The sequence below is a fragment of the Salvia splendens genome, chromosome 9, assembly GCF_004379255.2.
Source record: "Salvia splendens isolate huo1 chromosome 9, SspV2, whole genome shotgun sequence".
NCBI classification, from domain to species: Eukaryota; Viridiplantae; Streptophyta; class Magnoliopsida; order Lamiales; family Lamiaceae; genus Salvia; species Salvia splendens.
Window position 1 is genome coordinate 10,166,524 of NC_056040.1, and position 21,823 is coordinate 10,188,346.

A 21,823-nucleotide genomic window follows, 5' to 3' on the forward strand; every position below is an offset into this window, starting at 1 on the left:
TGTGCGTGTGTGGATTATATGAATGATAAGTCTTTATAGAGCATAAAAACTATATGTTTCGTATCGAATATATTCTCAATAAAACTGAAATATAAATAAATACTAGTACAATTAATTACGAAGCATTAGACCAACTAGAATCTTTTATAGTGAATCTTTAATCCATTAATTAAAATCAATTAAAAGTTGGATCTTTTATTCTACTCAAATCACGTTCCATGATTCTACAAAACAAGTGAATCAAATTATTAAAATTTATGTCAATTAATTTATGGCAAATAGGTTGTGAACGCAGTGGAGTATTTTCTATGAATTATACTCATCGAATTTCAATATTTTAGTTTATACTCAAGTGATATGAAGTTATGAACTAATGTTATTTCAAGGCTGAATTGATCTTACCTGCCCATATAATTAGAAGATGTTGATATTCATGGCAACAGATTAAGTATTAGTAACATTTAAACATTTTCCAATAATTTATTTTAAATATTACACTAATAATTAAGAGTTTCATTTTGAGGTCCTTTATTGGGCTAAAAAAAATTAGTATTAGTGATAAATGTGTCCAAATTAAGTTCATTTTATTTATTAGACTGTGGCAAATTGGCAATGATGAAGCGTTGCCAACTGTATAACGATCAGATCTTATAATAACGTTGTCCCATACAACAATGTCGACAATATGTTTGTGATAATGCCAAACAGAAGTTGCACTCCCGTTGAAATGGCAGGCGAAGAGAAGACGGCGGTGACCGCCTCAGTTCTTCTCCGCCTCGTCCACGACGTCGCTCGTGTCTCCGCCTCGGGCTTCTCTGGATTTTTCAAGAGAGAATGCACAGAATTGGGGAGAAGAGTCTCACTTTTGGCCCAGTTTATTGAAGAAATTGAGGATTACGAGATAATTCAAGAAAATTGTGGAACGGACTCTTCTTCTCTCTCGAATTCTGGCTTCGTTGATCTGAACTTAGCTCTTCAGGTTTCAAAAAGACTCATGTTAGCTGCTAATCACTTTGATAACTCCGAGTCCACTTGTGTAAGTATGTTATTTGTATATTTTGATTTATGATGTTTGAGTTCATACAACTATTAACTTAATGAAAAATATGATATTTGAATTTGACTCGATTGATTTGTAGATTTTTGATAGTTTAGCTGTGTTAGTTGAATGAGTTATGTCAAATTATTGTTTTTAATTACTTTGACTTGAAATGCTTCTCTTGTTTGATATCTGCATTATATTATAGGATGGTGCAAAAAAGAAAATTCTCTTCCAATTTCAGTGTGTAACATGGAAATTGGAGAAAGCATTGGATAATTTGCCTTATGATGATTACAACATATCGGAAGAGGTGCTAGATCAGGTTGTTAGCATTTACAGTTAAGCATCTTTGTACTGTTATTTTGGATATGATTCGTTTCTAACATCATTATTCTTTCATTAGGTTGAATTAGTGAGGTCACAGTTGAGACGAGCCGGTGAAAGACACGACCGCCCTCTGAACTCGAGCTTACCTCAGCCATTAGACAAAGAGATTGGATATTTACATGTAGACAATGTAACCAAAGCTAGCACGAAAACGGAGGGTGTGGGAGAAGGCGTTGGGGCCGTAGATCAATTCTTGAACGAGGTTTTGATTGAAAACGATGTAACCAACTCATCCATTTCGTCTGAGGCTGTTGTCTTTAAGGAAGGTGGGACTCCGGGACTCAATACCTCGTCAGGCAAAGCAGTAGAGGAAAACAAAAAGCCCGGTTCTGTTTGTATTCCTGATGATCTGCGCTGCCCTATCTCTCTCGAGCTCATGAGAGATCCGGTTGTTGTGGCCACCGGACAGGTATGATGATGGTCCAACCGAGCCTTAGACCAACGAGGTTAAAATTTATTCATAATGGGGTTTGCTTTTACTCACAATATGGTTTGGTTTTTGCTGTTTCAGACATATGAGAGATGTTATATACAGAGATGGGTTGACTGTGGCAACACAACATGCCCAAAAACGCGGCAGAAGCTGCAGAATCTCACTCTCACTCCGAACTATGTATTGAGAAGCCTTATATCTCAGTGGTGCCTGAAGCATGATGTGGTTCAGCCGACTTCATTAGTAAAAGGGAGGCTGAAAAGAAGCGATGGATCATTTCGTGATGCCAGGGGGGATATTGCAGCCATAGAAGCCCTTGTGTGTAGGTTTGCTAGTCGTTGTGTCGAGGAAATTAGGGCTGCTGTGGCTGAAATCCGATTGCTTTCTAAGCGAAGCACAGATAACAGAATCTTGCTTGCAGAGGCAGGAGCTATTCCAATTTTGGTTAATCTCTTGACATGTAATGATGCTGAGATTCAAGATAATGCAGTGACCTCGATTCTCAATCTCTCCATCTACGACGAGAATAAAGAGCTCATCATGCTAGCCAATGCAGTCCCCTCCGTTGTCCAAGTCCTTAGAGAGGGAAGCGCGGAGGCAAAGGAAAACGCTGCAGCAACCCTCTTTTGCTTGTCCCTGGCAGACGAGAACAAGATAACCATCGGTGCATCCGGGGCAATACCTGCCCTGGTGGATCTACTCCAGAATGGGAGCTCAAGAGGGAAGAAAGACGCTGCCACCGCCTTGTTCAGCCTGTGCATCTATCAGGGAAACAAGGGACGCGCTGTGAGGTCCGGCATTGTGGCAGCACTGATCAAGATGCTTACAGATTCGAGCAGTATGGTTGATGAAGCTCTTACCATTCTCTCGGTTCTTGCCAGCCATCACGAGGCAAAGACAGCCCTTGTGCGAGGCAGCATGATACCTGTCTTGACAGAGCTTCTTCGAACGGAGCTGCCTCGTTGCAGAGAGAATGCTGTGGCTATTCTGCTGTCTTTGTGCAGGAGAGACAGCGTGAATCTTGCGTGCCTGAGCAGGCTCGGAGCAGCAACGGCGCTGTCGGAGCTGGTGGAGTCGGGCACGGAGAGAGCCAAGATGAAGGCTGCATCTTTGTTGGAACACCTTAGGAGCTGTCAAGAGGTGTGATCTGATTCTTCACTCACTCATTAGTCATTTGTTCATTGGATTTTTTGTATTAAACGGTGATGGTTCTGCGAATTTTTGATGTTAGTAAATGCTGGAAAATACAGATCACGACACAATGAATTTACGTGGTTCGATTTACTGAGGTAAATCTACGTCCACGGGAAGAAAAGAGGGCAGAGTTGTATTGCTTGATCTGTTTTCTACAGCTTACAATACAGACTTGCTATTTGATATCTTATCTCTAGAGAGCTTCTTTTGAACTTAACCCTTTTCTATCTGATCTAAGTTCTATTTATACATTGAACCAAGATCGTGGCATGCATCACCATTTACTAGGCAGTGGATGTCGTGGAGATCGTGGCGATCTTGCATGGGTCCACTATCCTGCATGAGTTAATGACTGCTTGACACCACTAAATAGATCGTGGGTGTAGTGGAGGTGGAAATCCTGCATGAGTCCACTATCTCCTAGTTCGGTCGAATACTGAGACCGAACTGCTGAATTATTGCCGAGCAGCTTTTGCCGATCTGAGAGTAGAGCTTGATGCCGACCTGAGAGCAGAGTTTGATTGGTTGGGGCCGAACTCTTTAGTCATGCCGAACTGAACTCTTTAGTCATGCCGAACTGATACTCTTTCTTGGGCTTTAGGCTGACGGGCTTTACTGCTGTTGGGCTTGTTTAGTACGTACTCCATCAAACGATTTTTTATACAGTACAGAATTGGGGATTAGAGGAGCATGAGTAAAAGAGAGGATTCTCATGGCTGCAGTTTGTATTTATTTACTTCATTCTTGATTGGTAGAAATTTGTGTGATGCATTAACAGTGGATCAATTTTCCTTGGGAATAGCTTTTACCACTTAGGCCATCCACAACGTCGTTCCTATACCGTTCCTTAAACCACTATTTAAGGGCCCCACTGTACTTTTTTACTCCATTCCTTAACAAAGGAACGGAACCTGCAACCCTCCGTTCCTTAACCGTTCCTTAAATTACTATTCATTCAATTTCATATTTTATTTTTATTTCCAACTCAATTCAATTAAAACAAACACACTTCATTAAAATTAAAATAACATTACAACTTAAAATTCAAAAAAATAGAAAAAGACATATAATTAAAATCCTAAAAAAATAAAAAATGACATAATTTAAAATACAATTTTATAGAGACAACCAAGAATGAGTTTGTCCCACATCGAAATTGGAACATAAAACATTCAAGGATGTCTCTATAAAATAGAGACAACCAAGAATGAGTTTGTCCCACATCGAAAGTGGAACATAAAACATTCAAGGATGTCTCTATAAAATAGAGACAACCAAGAATGAGTTTGTCCCACATCGAAAGTGGAACATAAAACATTCAAGGATGTCTCTATAAAATAGAGATAACCAAGAATGAGTTTGTCCCACATCGAAAGTGGAACATAAAACATTCAAGGATGTCTCTATAAAATAGAGATAACCAAGAATGAGTTTGTCCCACATCGAAAGTGGAACATAAAACATTCAAGGATGTCTCTATAAAATAGAGATAACCAAGAATGAGTTTGTCCCACATCGAAAGTGGAACATTAAACATTCAAGGATGTCACTATAAAATAGAGATAATCAAGAATGAGTTTGTCCCACATCGAAAGTGGAACATAAAATATTCAAGGATGTCTCTATAAAATAGAGATAACCAAGAATGAGTTTCATAAATTCGCAAGCCCATCAAATATATATGGGCTAATACGAATTTCTAGTATTCATTTATTTGTAAAAATTGTTTTTAAATATAAAAAACAATTTTTATAAATAAAAAATATTTTTAAAAATTCATTTTTTTTAAAAAAAATGAATTTATTGCGTCAGCGTGACGACGCCCACTCGCGGGCCGGCGAGTGGGCGTCACGCAAGACGCAGGGCGAGCCACGTCGCCGAAGCGCGTGGCGGCACGGACCGTGCCGCGTCTCGTGCCGACGGCACCCGGGACGGCATGGGAACGGAACCGCGACGAAACGTAGCGCCGCAACGCGTTTAGCTACGGTTTCGTTCCGAAGGAACGTAACGCGGAATGCCCACGGCCCGCGTTGCGGGTGCTCTTATAAATTATAATGGGCCTATATTGGCCATATACAATTACTTTTTCTAAACTGGGCCTTTATTTATTGTTCTGTTTTTCGTTTCTATCATTATCAAAATTAAAAATAATATAGTACATTCAGAATTTGATAACTGAGTGGGCTGAAAATAAACATTTCGGCATTAATTTATATGCATAATTATTTCAGTTTTCGACCCATAAGCTATGGAGGTATTAAATCTAATTTCTTTGCTCACATATAGTACTTCATAGATACAAGATATTTGCTTTAATTTCATCATTATTTTAAGTTTAGTTAGTTTGGATTGCACATAAATATAATAACAGATATATTAATAAAAAAAGTTTGGGGAGTGAGCCCAGCCCCTTAATAAATCTCTCCTTGATAACGACGACAATGTTACTAATAAAACTTTAAAATAACCTTAGTTATTGGTATTCATAGTTCATTTCGCTGCAATTGGTATCAACGAGGTGTGAAAATACATGACTCTTTACATCATAAATCAATTGTATAAATTGGCTGCAAAGATTTCAATGAGATTTTCCCCAATTAGTAGCTTATTTTGACTTGTCAAAAATGTATGCTGCCTAAAAAGTGCAGTAAATATTTGTGGATAGAGAAGCACGTTTTATTATCCCAGGCCTATAACAAATCCCTTTTTCCGAGGCAGTGTAATGGTCAATAGTAGAGTATGTGGACGAAATTATGGCATTATTTTAAAAATTCATCCATATCTTTGATTACAACGTTTTTAATTGGTCATATTGAATTTCCCAATTTATCTATTTTACGTTATTTACATTTCAAAACATAATTTGAAATACAATAGCGATTTTCTTGTCTAGAAATAAAGACCACAAATGCTTATTCAGTGTTCAAAAAATAGAGGCTGAGATTTCAAAATAAGGAGTCTAGATTATTTTAGTTTTTCATTATAGTAAGTGCAAATTGATAAAAATAAAAGGGAATAAAATATGAAAAGTGATTAATTTGTTGAATTTGTAAAATGAAAATGAGCCAAACATCGTGATGGACCCTTCCACGTGAGTCCTGGTCAGAATATATGTTAATAACCACAAAACTATAGCCTACAATTTGTGTTAGGCTAAGAAAATAAAAATATGTTAGGTACTTTGACACATTTTCTTTATTAAGTAAAGCAGATAATAAATACTCCTTTTTCGCAGATTTAATATATAATGTGTAGAAAGAATTTAATCTTTTAAAGGAGGAAATCTAATTGTAATGAAGTTGTGGTAAAAGTCATATGTTCATACAAATCCAAATTTGAAATTAAGCTATATATAGAGTCTATATGTCGTAAAAAATTAATTATTATTATTATTATTGGAGACTTTTCGTGATTATTTAGAATGATCTGTGGTTAGTTAAATTTTTATAATTGCTTTTGTTAGTACAAAATCAGGTTAGTCAAAAGGGCACATGCAGAGATGAACGGAATCTTGAAACCAAGCTTGGCTCCACATGTACTCCATGATTACCGCTAGTCCCTTTCATTGAACAAGTAATTAGTGGTCCATTAACAAAGATAGGGTATTAATCATTTTTTTTACCACTGAGAGCTCCTTTTTTAAAGAAATTAATATTACTTGGATTAATTAATCAATCTTTTTTGCTTCCAACTTTGTGTAATTGTTTATTTCTTTTATTGACTTAGTAGTAGTAGTAGTCACTTACCCACCAATTGAAAAGTCGATTGCCTTTTTCAGGGAAGAAATTCAGAGCTCAAGAAAAAACAAAATGAGGTTAGTTGTTACACTGCTTTTGGTAAATTTTTGGATTGTATGCTTCTACCATTCTCTAGAAAATATGGATTTGAACCAATGTAGTTATATTTGTTTTTAATAATCAACTATGGCCTAAAATGCGGAGATATACAAACAACAAATACTACTCCATATAAAATAAAATAAAATAATTGTAACATCAGCATAATTATTTGGCTAGAAGAGAGGGTTGGTTTCTACTATTTCATACAATAACAAACTCGCAAGTCACGAGATTGCTATTATCTACTAGTAATTTAATCGATTTGAAATATTAATAGAGTACTTAGCAACTAATCTCATGTCCCATCCTAACCTAACTGAATTCTATTGCATGGTCGTTGGCTTTCAGATAAGCATGACAATGTGTTTATTAAAAGTAACCACATATTTTATCAAGTAGTACACGCAAGACAACTCTCGCAATTACTATAGATGTAATTTAAATTAGTGCTCACTATTAATATAATAGTATCACATGAATGTCATTTTTTTAAGATTTTTGAAGTACGTAACTTATTCAAAGGTACTGAATAGCAGGGTGTATGATTTGGGCTTGGTTTGTTATCAATTATAATTAAACTATTAATTATGTATTCCAATCATATACGTACTTAGTGACAATATATAGTTTCATACTGATCCTACTATAATAACAAACTGATTAAACAATTATCTCATATATTTTTATTACTTTTAATGCGTGATGTATGTGCTATTTCCCAACGTCAATTATACATAAAATGCATTTTTTCTTATAGGCTTCTTTTTCCGACCATATAATAACATTATAAATTATTGTGTAACCATTTTATAGATAAGAGCGACAAGGGTCCCAATCTTGTAGTAATATTTATCAAAAGGGGCTCCAACTTTTCACAATTTGCACACTTTTCTTGACCTTGTGAATTTCATGCACCCATATAGGCCATATATAACCTCTAGGCTCTAATAAATCCAAGCAAAATTCGTATCTATCAAATCCCCTTACCATAATTCCTTTTTCTCACTACACCCATTTTATACCCAAAAAAATTTAAAAAAAATCAAGGAAATAAGCCAAAGAGAAAATGGGGAATAATTTGGGAGGAAGTAAGAGTGCAAAAGTAATGAAGATCAATGGTGAGAGTTTCAAGTTAAAGACTCCTATTCGGGTCGGGTCGGGTCGGGTCGGTCGTGGAGGGCTACCCGGGCCATGTTTTGCTCGAATCAGAGGAGAGGGGGTGAAGCATTATGGCGTGAGAGCCAAGCCGTTGGAGCCGCAGCAGCAGCAGCTGAAGCCGAAGCGCCTCTATTTCATTGGCGTGCCGGTCGGCTTCGGACTTGTCCATCATGAAGCCACCGAGCATAGACAAAAGTGGGGGCGACGGTGATACGAGTATATCTACAAGATATTCTCATATCTCTATTATTTTATATATTATTGATTTAGCATATCTTTCTTATTTCTTGATCACTAAGTTAGGTTATTAGGGAGTTATAAATATGAGCCTTTGTTATCTTTTGAATCATTCATTGAAGAATACAATTTATCTTTTTTATTCGTCTTTTACTTTTAGTTATTTACTTTTACTGCAAATTCATCTCGCCAAACCCTAATTGGCCGAGAAATCTAGGCTGCTCGACGGGGAGACCCCGCGAACGAACCTAACCCTTCTCCGGCGACTTCGCGCTGCCGGAACCGATACGATTACCCTCGTATCATCCGGTGCTTTCATTGTGATCTCATCCTCCGTATTTCCGCCATCATATCATACACCTACACTGACTACGTCCATCACCAGTTCGACAGACAGTTCTCCTTGCCACTGCCACGCCTCTATCCTTCAACATGTACCAGCAACGACAATTCTGGGAGTTGCAATCGCTCGACCAAGGATTGCAATATGATGTGTCGTCGTTTAGCGCAGCGGATCAATTACAACCCGATCCCTACCACCAGCAAGAGTACATTATTATCAAGGGTATAACTAATTTTAAGTGTATAACTAGAGAACAAATCACAGCCACATATCTAAATACTCCAAATTAATCTTATGGCTTAGCTATTTTTACATGTTTTAAATAAAAAGTAATTAATAAGGGTATTTTTGGAAACCATATTCAACTCCAACCGTCTCCTTCAATTTTCCAACTCCAATTCACACTTCTTTTCCTCTCCCCATAAATTTTAGATACATTATTATCTAGAAACGATCGCCACATTATCAGTCACATTATTGAAATGTAGATTGTGAAAGGTGAAGACACAAATACGCTGGAGGATCTAGTGGGGTAACCCCACCACCAGGGGCGGACGCAGAAATAAATCACGATAAGTGCTGTGATTTCTAAAATTTGTTGTAAAGTATATTTTTGGGTGTTTTAGATTATTTATAGGGGCTTTTACATGATAATTAGTATTAAATTTAGATAAATTTTAAAAATTTACATAAGAAAAAAGGTTAAAAATTAATTTTATTAAGGGCTTTAGCCCCACCCCCATTGTACATGGGTCCGCCCCTGCCCACCACCAGCCATCAAATTTGGTCTTTGAAGTTGCAACATAATTAATTGGGCAAGTAGATGACATGGACCCAGATGAATTTGCTCGTGGAAAATAAATCATCATTGATACTGGAATAAACTACATTTTAATGTTAAGAAATTGAAACATTTTTCCTTTTGGTTTTATAGTACATACAGTATTTTTTTTCTACTACAATTTTATTTAAAAAAAGTTCTAACTTATCTCTGGTTTTGCAGAAGCGTGTTGGATTCTTACCTATTAATGTAGGAGAGATCCACCATATTGTCATGGCGTCATAACATATTATTTTGTCAAATATATATAAATCGTTAGTCTATTTTATGATTTATATCTTCGAATTCCCATGTAGTAACAGTTTTCAGCAACAAAATACAAGCAATATGATCTTATTTGTAAAGGGCCCAATTTTAGATGCTGAAAATAATGTTTAGTACAGGTGAATTATGAGATATTAGATTTTCAGATTATCAGATTATATAAGTTAAATTACTATCATAAATATCCCATATATGTCACGCTTCTTCTTGCTCTTATTCTTAATTAATGTTCTAAATTTCTAATCATTATTTATAATTTTTCTCGCTCATAAAATGACGTTTTATAAAAAAATAAAATCTCTTTTTTTATTACAAGAGAGGCCACGGCCCTGAAAATAAACAATTAAAAAAAATCCTCAAATCAATAAAACAATTAAAATAGAGTTACCTAAACATACACGTACACATACAACTGGTCACAGTTATAGTAAAGAATGTCTCTAACAAGAGTAACAATTAATCCTACATTATTTCAAACTATGTGATCATCATTATTCTCTAGTGGAGCCAAAATTAAAACTATTGTATTTGAAGTCATAACTAATTTCAATTGTGAGAAAATGACATTTCCAAAATTAAATAAAGACCATACAAGTATCGTTCTAAAAGACTTTAATTAGCAAATACATGAAGCTAACCACTACCACCTATAAAACCTGATTAAATTACTCAAAGTCAATTAATTTTGTTCCACTACTATATTTAATTTGTTGAATTATTCTACCTCATAAATAAGATTCGAAAAGTCAATTATGAGAACAAAATTGACTCTTTAAACTACATGCAGCTGTTATATAGTGGTACGTACGAGTATATTTTTCAAACTACTCAATCTATAAAATATTAGTGTGATTCATTAATTATGAACCAAATATATGCCATTGAAGACTTTTGTTATCAACTTTCATCACTTTTAATCCGGTTTTATCCTTTACAATTTGATTTGTTCATAATCAATATTGTCATGTACTAATACTGCATATATCATGTTATGTTCTCTTTTTTTCTTCAATTTTCAATCGCTAGGGTAATTTAATCTAATTACAAAATACTAGTACTTGTTAGTGTTCATTAGTCCAATTACAGTATAGTTTAGAATTTTCATTTTATAATTAAATAATTAGTAATATTAAAGTAGTGAAACAAATGTAATGGAACGCAATAGGAAATTTTTTAAAATGTGGGATTGAATCAACCGTAAAATATTTAAGTTTTCCGCTCACACCAACAGTATACTACTGAAGATGAAATGAATTAAGACTAGAATTGGACTAGTGCACATAAATGGACTAGTATAAATATGAAATTTCATAACCCATATTAATATATTACTAGTATAATTTAATTAGGGTATTAATCTTTCGGAGAATTATAAAGCAATCGAATCACTCCAACGATTTATAATCTATGAATATATAAAAGATAAGTTTTGGAAATTTTATTACTATTAAGTATTTTAATCTTTTTTAAAATAAGAATTGCAAGAGAAGTCATAATATATTAATACGGCTATTCATGTCCAAACATAATACTTATAACGTAAAGATATTACTTTATTATTAATGATATTCAATTCCACCAAATGAACTAGCGTAAATGTAAATAGTATATATAGAGGGTCCTAACACCTTTTAGTCTTAAACATAAAACAAGTTATAGCCATTAGATATATGGATTGGATAGATATGATTTAAATTACCCGAGCTACATTATTTCACGCATAATACACCTTATAGGGACATAGTACAATTGGGCCAAGGTTTAAGTTTTGGCTCTGTTTCGTTAAAACTGAGTTGGGCTGGAAATAAGTTAATAATTAGGCCTTATTTATTGAGTTAGTGGGCCTGATATTATTTGAGTTATGGACTTGGGTTAAGTTTTTTATTTCTTTTTAGTAAATTGTTTAAACTCGGATCTTATTTATTCCAAGTAATTTAATTATTCTAAAGCAATTAATTTTTTTTATTTAAACTGTTCACAAAGTAATTAAAGCTCCGATTTCATTCATGCGAAAGAATGACATTAATCTCTATACGTGAGATATAAAATTAAGATAGGTGCATAATTCTTGGGAAAATATACAATATTTTTCAAAATGTCTCAATTTAGTTGAGTAGTATTTTTTTTTGACAAAAAATAAAATATCTAATTACTCTTATTTTATCCTCTCTCTTATATTATTTCTTTATTCTTTCTCCTATTTTAGCTTATCTCCGTGTCCAAAAGATATATTTCAGCTAATTGGGATGGATGAAGTGCCAAATAGTAATACGATTGATAATTTCCAATCTATCATAATCTAAAGTGTCAGTTTGGTGAAAAGACAATGATACCCTTTTTTGAGGGAAAATGGAGAGATGAAGTGGCTTTTATTTCTTTATTTTATTTTGAGTATTGTTCAATAAAATTCTAGCTTCTTTAGAAAGTTTTGAAACACTTTTAAATAGAGTATGTCATTAGTTGAATCTACATTTATGTATCATGGACTAATTTTCTAATTTTCTGATTGCAAAATAGGGGGTGATTCTGCTTGGAATCCGATGATGGCTCCGGCGAGAACTCCGGCAATGGCTTTGGCAAAGGATTGAGTTGATTTATCTATTATAAATAATTACTAAGTCATTAAAACCTATAGTGTTAAAGATCCATTTGGTACTTACTATTATAATATTTATTGCGATTTAAGTATTTTTTATTGAGACATTTAGTTTTTTTATAAGTTATTATTAAGATAGTATAACTATATAAAATTTTATTATAATTTTATTTTGAATGAAAGAAAAACAAATTCTCTAAACTTGCATAGTACATATATTCAAGAAATGTTAAAATATTAATTAAGTAAAATGATAGTGTTTGGGTGATGGTATTCATAGGATGAGATTGTGACAAAAGTATGAAAAGGTACAATTTATTTGATTTTGATTTCTTTTATGAGATAAGATTTTGTTATTTATAACTTTGATTCCTATTTCTCTTTTATGCTTCTTAAAATATTATATTTATGTACATTACTCTCTTCGTTCAATAAAAAATATAGGCATATAATATGCTATGGAAATTAAGATAAAATTTGTTAAGTATGAGAGGGGGGAAGAGTAGTTGAAGTAATGTTTTAATGGTGGTATAAGTTATAAATAACTTGATGTATATGGGTAATAAATTGAGATAACTTTCCATAAATGAAAATGACCATATTTTTGTGCGTACTAATGTAATAGTTGGGTGAAAGATATATCCATACATGGTTTATGGTTTTATATATTCATTTATTTTGTATTTATAATTTGAAACTTTTATGTCCCGTGCATAGCACGGGTGTTAATACTAGTATACATAATACACAACATGGGTTACATTATTAGAAGCATGGGCTATTGTCCATTTATTAAGATGAGTAAATCTTAAATTTTAAACGGAAAAGCTTTAAGTGGAGTTGCTTTGCTCAAATTTATCCGAAACATGGCTTCTTTATGGTCTGGATGATCCTTGTCTTTCTCAAGTTTCCAGTCAAAATTATGAACCAAAACAGTGGTGGTCATCTACAGAATCCGGGTTGCCAAGGGTATTCCGGGGCATATTCTCCGGCCCGCCCGAAGGGTATGAGCTGGAAATGCTGGCCTTTGAAGTCTAGTTTATTGTCAAGGAATCGTTCTGGCTCAAAAGATTCCGGATCAGTCCAGATGCTCGGATCTTTTGCCATTGACCACGTATTGACGACTATCTGCGTCCCTTTTGGAATCATATAACCATTCACCTCTTGATCGGCTTCTGACATCCGGGTAAACATAAGAGGCCTTGGCGGGTGATAACGAAAGGTTTCTCTGATCACTGCCTGCAGATATGGGAGGGACGCGATGTCCGCCTCCCGGATTTGACCATTCTCTCCCAGTACTCTCTTTATCTCTTGTGTTTAGCCTTTTGAGTTTGTCTGGGTTGAATAGTAGCTCAGTCATGATCCACTCGACCATGTTCGAGTTGGTGTCTATTCCTCCCACGATTAATTCCTAGAAGTTTTTAGAAAAAAGGAGGCCAAATTAATGAAAATAGAACTTACGAAAAGTAAATAAGGGATATCCAAATTAATGAAAATAGAACTTACGAAAAGTAAATAAGGGATATCTTGTGTGGTGATGTTGTAGTCGTTTCCTTGGGTGGTATCGATGATTGCCTCGAGCAGATCCTGTTTCTTGTTCTTGGGGTTGTTCATTCTGTGGTCCAACCTGTGGTTAAGAAAATCACGGAATTTTTTCAAAAGTTTACCCAAGCTTAACTCAGCCTTGCGCTTCATCCCTTGCGGATCCAAGACTTTGAGAATGGGGAAGTAGTCGGTGATATTGGGAGCAAATAAGGAGAAAAAATCTTCCATGATCTTCATCAACTCCATGGCGGTGTCCGGGGAGGTGATGGAGAAGATGGTGGTGAGCAAGAGGTTGAGGTTGGCCATGAATACCACATCGTGGATGTTGACCACATCCCCGCGGTCGCAGTGGCCCCCGACGTGATCCACGAGCTTCTGCAGCATCTCCTGTCAGAGGGCCTCGCTTCCTTCGAGGCACCGCTCCGAGAACATAATTTCCTTGCACATCTTGCGCTTGTCGCGCCACTCCTTCCCGGCCGGACCGTAGGACATACTGAACTTGCTGAAGCCGCCTACATCCATCGCATGGGGGACGGTCCGACCGGAGAAGACCTGCCCGTGGTGTTGGAGGAGCTCCATGGCCATCTCCGGTGTGGATGCCACCACCGTGTACACGCTGCCTATGCGGATCGACATCAGAGGGCCGTACGTTTTCGCCAGCTGTCTCAGTGTTTCGGTCTGATTTTTACCTAGTTGGTGCATGTTTCCGATGATCGGGAGGGGTCTGGGTCCCGGAGGGAGCCGTTTCCGTGGCCCCAGGAGGAATACAAACCACCTTAAACCCAACAACATTACACCCATGACAACAGCAATCAAAACGCAATCCATTTTCTACTGTTTTTTCTTCTCCCTTGCAACCTTGTATGCTAATATGCCTCCTTTTATAACCGAATTCAACTACTACTAATATTTTTATATTTTAATATAATGCTAGTATACTAAAATCAAAATATACAATATGGGACCTGGAATTAATTAATGATCACATGGTGTATATATATATATATATATATATATAATAAATTTACGATATTGATTTCATTTATCATAAGAAATAAACGTGGAATATAGGACTACTTTTTTCTCAAGTAGACAAATTAAAAAAATAACAAAATACTAGGAGTATTATTGAGTAGAGGAGGTTGTGGACCAAATTAGTTAAATTAATACACTTAAGGCCAAAATATTGATTGGTCCTTTATCGCATATATAATCAAGAATGCTTGCATGATTTTGTAATTTTATGACTATTTCAATTTCCCTTTGGGGATAGACTAAATAATAAAATACTAACGTGGCAGGAGAAAATTGGAGGTGGATTATCCACTAATGTAAATGCTCTTAGAGCATCTACGGTGGGGCGGACGATAGCACGCCCGATACATCGGGCGCGCTATCGTCTGCCACTGTGGCTCCGCGGACGACGGACGATGCGTCGTCCGTGCCCTACGCTTAGTCCGCGGACGAAGCGCGGACGATAGGGCATCGTCCGCACCATCGTCCTCCCACTGTGGGCGCCGCGAACGATGCAACACGTTTTTGTTTTTTGTTTTTTAAAATTCGAAATTTGTATATTTAAACCTTAATTGTCGTTCTATTTTTCATACGAACATTTCTCGCATCTCTCATTTCTCTCATCTCTCACGTTTCTCCATCTCTCACAAACCAAAATGAACCACGACGATGACCGGAGTTCCTCGGAGGACGGTAGTCCACCTTGAATGCTTAGCCATAATGCAACGCGAGGAGGCGGCGGAGCATATCCGCAGGCCTATTCGACGTCGGACGTTTGTCCCACGCGAACACGACGTAGCTCATGAATGTCTATTTGCAGACTATTTTGCCGAGCAACCACGGTGGGGCCTGACGGTTTTCCGCCGCCGGTTTAGAATGTCTCGTTACCTTTTTCTCAGCATTGTCCAGACGTTGGAGTAACGTGATGAATACTTCCAGTATCGGGAAGATGGCATCGACAGACCCGGACTTACGCCGTTGCAGAAGTGCACAGTTGCACTCTGTCTGTTGGCCTACGGCACCAGCGCTGACATGTTCGACGAGTACCTCCACGTCGGGGATACAACAGGCCGCGAGTGCCTGAAGAGATTTTGTAGGGGAGTTGTGGAGGCCTACAGCGACACATATTTGTGAAAGCCGACAGCTGTAGATTGCTAGGGTCTAATGAGAATGCACGAGACGACGCACGACTTTCCTGGGATGCTAGGGAGCATCGACTGTATGCACTGGGCGTGGAAGAATTGTCCGACGGCGTGGAGAGGTCAATTCACTAGTGGATACAAGGGCAGCCACCCGACGATGATCCTCGAAGTCTTCGCTGACCATCGTCTCTGGATCTGGCATGCTTACTTCGCTGTAGCCGGAACAACGACAACAACGTCCTCAACTCATCCACCCTCTTTAACGAGCAATGTAACTGCAACGGCCCGACCATCGAGTTCACTGCCAACAGGCGCCAATACCACATGGGGTACTACTTGGCCGATAGCATATACCCAAGGTGGCCTGTTTTTCTGAAGACGATCAGCTGCCTAATTGGTGAGAAGAGAGTTTTATTTGCGCAAAAGCAGGAGACGGCGCGGAAGGATGTGGAGAGGGCATTTGGTGTGCTCCAAGCACGGTGGGCAATAGTGAAAGGGTCGGCCGTCTCTGGTTCAAGGAAGTCCTCGCCGATGTCATGTATGCGTGCATAATCTTGCACAACATGATAGTCAAACATGAAGGTGGGAGCATCACCTATTGGACCGATGACGAAAGTGCATCTAGCTCCTCCAGCACGGCGACCGAGCCCCCCGCTCGAGGATTACCGACGGGCTTCAATGAGGTTCTATCTAGACAGGCCTCAATGCGCAACCAACACGACCATGCGCATCTCATGAACGACATGGTTGAAGAAGTGTGGGCCCGTAACCGCCGTCGATGAGTTTGCATTTTTTTAATTCGCATTTAATGTATTAATTTTATAAATGAAATGCAGGTTTTCCCCAATTTTTGTAGTTATTTAAGTATTCAAATAGAAGAAAATGCTTAGGGCGCCCCTTAGGACGCGCCACTGCAGGTGGAAGGGGAGGAGGATAAAATGCTAACGTAGCGGTGCATAGGGCGGGCTTAGGGCGCCCCACTGACCACTGTAGATGCTCTTACCATTTTGGAAATGCGTTGACTCCTTTTGTAGAATTAAAAAATATTGTCACATTTAGGGACATGATTTTCTAAATACGATTACTTACACATTTTGAGAATACGTAACTCTCTTTCTGTAGAAGTAAAAAAATGTCACATTTAGGGACATGATTTTCTAAATACGATTACTTCAAGAATTTCGCCCAAAATTTATACATCTTTGTGAAATAAATTACCATTGAGTGGAAGCTGTGGACCAAATTAGTGAATATAATGTAGTTAATTAACAAGGAATTTGTCACTCACATGCCTTGTCTATACGGGAAAATCGGCATACTATTAATTATCAGACGAAAATATTTGTTGATACTAACCAAATTAGTGAATGTAATGTAGTTAATTAACAAGGAATTTTGTCACTCACATGCCATGCCCTATACGGCAAAATCGGCAACTATTAATTATCAGACGAAAATATTTGTTGATACTAACCAAATTAGTTAATGTAATGGAGTTAATTAACAAGAAATTTTGTCACCCATGCCCTGTCTTATACGGAAAAATCGGCATACTATTAATTATCAGGCGAAAATATTTGTTGATACTATATTCACCCTTCATCCTATACAAGTAGCGCCATATTTTTTTTTGTCCTTCCATAAAAATGGTCTATATCCATTAATAATAATCTTTTTTTAATTTTCTTTTAGAGTTAACGACATAAATGATACCTGATTTTTCACTTTCGCACATAAATGGTACATGGTCTTTATTTTATATCGTTTTTGGTACCATATGACAAAAATAACCCTAGGTATCAAACATGTGATTTTTTTTGTTATAGAGGATATTTTTGGAAATTTTAATTAAATAGTACCAAACATGTGATTTTTTTTCTTCCTTTCTTATTTCTTTTTTCCTTCTTTAGTTTCTTTTTTTTTCTTTTTTCTTCATTTTCTTCTTTCTTTTTAGTATTTTATCTTCATTTCTTACTTTTTTTTCCTTAGTTTATGTTTCCTCTTTTTACTTTTCTCTTCTTTTTCTTCTTTCTTTTTAGTGTTTTATACATACATCTAATTGCATTCATAATATAAATCAAGAAAAAAAATATCTAATTAAATTAATTATTTAAAGTAATTAAATCAATTGAATTATTTATATTAAATTATTTTATACTCATTTTAGGGTTGAAACACCTAACTAAAAATATTCAAATTTTTATCATTATGAATATAATTCAAAATTTTAAATTTTTACTAACACTATATTGATTAGTTATTATTAATAATAATAGTAATAATTATTATATAATTTATAATTTAAATAATTATACTATTTGTATTTATTAATTATACTATTGGTAAAGTAATATAGAAAGAGATCAAAAAATTATTACACTTTAATTTTGTTATTTTTATTAATTAAAAAATATTATAGTTTGATTTTAATTAACTAAAAATATTATATTTAGTTTTATTAATTTAAAAATAGTACTAGTAAATAATTTTTTATAAACTAAAAAAATATTATACTTTAATTTTATTAAAAAATAATTATTTTAATTGACCGATTTTTAAACGGTTTTAACCCGAATGAGACAGTTAAAACCGTAAAAAACGGGTCAAAACCGTTTAAAAATTGACGGAACTGTTAGTGTAGGACCAATTGTGATCCGAGTTGAAATGTTCAGGACGTGAAAATTCAAAAGATAAAGCATATGACCAAAATCATAAAATGGACATATGTTCAGAACCAGTTTTGGCCTTTACTCTTATAAATTTTAATCAATTTTTAATATAATATATTATTATAATAATATAAACTAATAAACTAAAAATATCTTAATTAAATTATTTAAATAATAATAAATATTATATTATTATAATTATTTTTTAATTAATACTTTATTTAAAGAATTGCAATATAATATTAAAATTATTATTACTCCGTATTATTAAATCAAATATGAAAGTTAAAATCTTGATATTTGTCCAAACACTAGAGAGTAAAGTTGTTAAGAATCATATTCCAATGATTCATTTTCATTGCCAACTTTACTTTCCTAGCAACCAATGGTATTTTTGATTAAGGATTTTCCTGACAAAAAAAATAAAAAATAGCTCAAATGATATTAAGTTAAAGTTAATTGACTTTAAAAGAAATTTTCAAAGTTCATAAACTAAAAATGATAGTTTGGCAAAGTTCGCAGACTAAAAAAAATGTTCTCTTTTTTTATTACAAGAGAGTTCACTAAACCTACACGCATACTCACACTAGTGGATTCAATTAAGAACAAGGGAGTACCATTGTATCCCAAAATTATCACGTAATACTACATCATGTTATGTGCTCTTTTTTTTGTTCTTCAATTTCAATCGCTAGGGTAATTTAATCTAATTATAAAATACTTCCTCCGTTCCACAAGAATATGATTTCCTTTTTAGTCCGTCCCATAAGAATATCTACTTTCTAATTTTGGATATTTTTTCTCTCTAGTGAGGTGAGACTCATTCTCCACTACCAATACTTTAATTATTTTTTCTATCTACCTCTCTCTTAATTTACCAATTTTGCATTAAAACCTGTGTCAAACTCAAAGTGCATATTCTTTGGGGTAGGGGTGTGCATTCGGGTTTCGGTTCGGTTTTTTGCCAAAACCAAACAAAAACCGAAAAACCGAATTTAGTTCAAAATCCAAACCGAACCGAACTCGAAAAACCGAAAAACCGAAAACCGAACTTAAAAAACCGAAAAACCCGAACAAAACCGAAAAACCCGAAAAAAAACCGAAAAACCTGAAAAAAAATAAATATAATATAAATATATATTTATATATGTGTATTTTATTTTATATATACTAATAGAATATTTATATATAATATAAAATTAATAATACATATAATATATATTATATAGTAGAATATATTAAAAGAATATATATATTATATATAATATAATATATTAAATTAATAGAATATATATATAATTCGGTTTTTCGGTTTTTCGGTTTTTCGGTTTTTTTCTTCACCCGAACCGAACCGAACCGAAAAACCGAATTTTTTTTATTTTTAAAACCGAACCGAACCGAAAAATCGAAAAAACCGAACCGAATTTCAAAATTTCGGTTTGGTTCGGTTCGGATATTCGGTTTCCGGTTTTTTGCTCACCCCTACTTTGGGGACATGAGAAGTATTTCATTAGTTTTCAGTCCAATTACTGTTTATAATTATTTATTTTTCATTTTTCTAATATAGCAATATAAAGTAGTGAAATTAATGGGATGCAATTGGAAATTGAAAAAAATGTGGAATTGATTTCCAACCGAAAAATATTTAAGTTTTCCACTCGCATCTACACGTTCAATGATTAAGACTTGTATTGGACTAGTTCACGTAAATGGGCTTTACCTCAAAAGGGCTTAACACTTCTTTCTAAGTTATAAAATCGAATTTCATAGTATCTTATTATTGTGAAATTTCATAACCTTATTAATAAATTACTATCATTTCAATTAGGTTATTAATCTTTCGGTCAATTATAACGCAATCGAAATATAATTTACCCACCGATTTATAATTTAGGTGCTTAGTCAGTTAAATAAAAATAATTACAATAAATTTTTAAATTAACTTTAACTTTGTGATGGGCCAATTGGATTCCTCGTGAGTTATAAATTCATTTAGACCCAATACATCTAAGTAAAAGGGTTTTCCCAAAAAAGAAAGGGAAAAATAGAAAAATGCAAACAAATATTTCTCAACTTTTTATATATATTGTATGTTTATGTAGGGTCCTCTTCTAATACTTTTAACACTATAATCCAAACTAACACTAAATTTACACCCTTATATTTTAAAATGAGCGGATGAGATTCAAGCTCACAAATATCAATAAATAGTAGATAAAATATCAACAAAATGGTAATATCGTCATTATGTTATCATATGATAATTTTCGTGGGTTTTTTATATCAACATATTGTATTACAAATATCAACAATATGTCATGAGGATATCAACACAAGTACAAGAAAATATCAACACAGTTTTATTGATATTTTATATACACAATATTGAGAATTTACATACACTATATTAAGATTTCTTTTTGCATTTGTTGATAAAATCTGTTTTCAACATATACGAAAATTGAAATATAAATTATCAAATTTCATCAATGAACATCGTCGGAACATATGCAATTAAGATGTCGTTGGAATCCTTATAAAAGTATCTTTAATTTGATATATTTTTTGTATGCAATTAAGATGTCGTTGGAATCCTTATAAAATTATCTTTAATTTGATATATTTTTTGTCAAAAAATAATTTAAATCGAGAGAGTTACGTAAATTTAAAGTTTTGATATGATTTTGATAAGAGAGAATTGACATTAATACCCTTTAAATTTATTTACTAATTATTTAAATTCAAAATATAATACACTTGTCATTATTTTAACCATTGGATCTCTTAATCTAATGGCTAAGAGTTGGTCTTATTTTTGGATTGTTAATTAGTTAGCCATTGATCATGTCCCTGATTACGTAAACTTAAAACCTTTTGTATCAATTTGAAATATTGATGAAATATTTTATATGCATGGTGTAATATCCCTGAATGTGATGCTATTGAGTGATTGTATATGTGCCCTAATAAATTTGATTTTCCATTAATGAGTGTAGCCCAAGTATTATCCAATGGGTTTAAGATTAGAACTTGATGTTATCCATATCTAAATAAACAGTGGCGGACGCAGAAAAATTTCTTAGCAGGGGCTTCACTGTATATATGATAAAATAATATCC

General features: G+C 34.4%; 2 protein-coding genes across 2 annotated transcripts; one reads left to right on the plus strand and one right to left on the minus strand.

Annotated features, from left to right (window-relative positions):
* Positions 1–592: 592 nt before the first annotated feature.
* LOC121749821 (U-box domain-containing protein 11-like) lies at positions 593–3,119 on the plus strand. Its single transcript, XM_042144472.1, has 4 exons — positions 593–1,036; positions 1,248–1,364; positions 1,446–1,838; positions 1,941–3,119. Exons 1-4 carry the CDS (start codon positions 686–688, stop codon positions 3,006–3,008), a joined length of 1,929 nt encoding a protein of 642 aa, XP_042000406.1. The 5' UTR covers positions 593–685; the 3' UTR covers positions 3,009–3,119.
* Positions 3,120–13,094: 9,975 nt separating this feature from the next.
* On the minus strand, positions 13,095–14,664 carry LOC121747525 (ferruginol synthase-like). Its single transcript, XM_042141576.1, has 2 exons — positions 13,841–14,664; positions 13,095–13,745 (listed from the first exon to the last, which is right to left on the minus strand). Exons 1-2 carry the CDS (start codon positions 14,261–14,263, stop codon positions 13,413–13,415), a joined length of 756 nt encoding a protein of 251 aa, XP_041997510.1. The 5' UTR covers positions 14,264–14,664; the 3' UTR covers positions 13,095–13,412.
* Between the last annotated feature and the right edge of the window lie 7,159 nt (positions 14,665–21,823).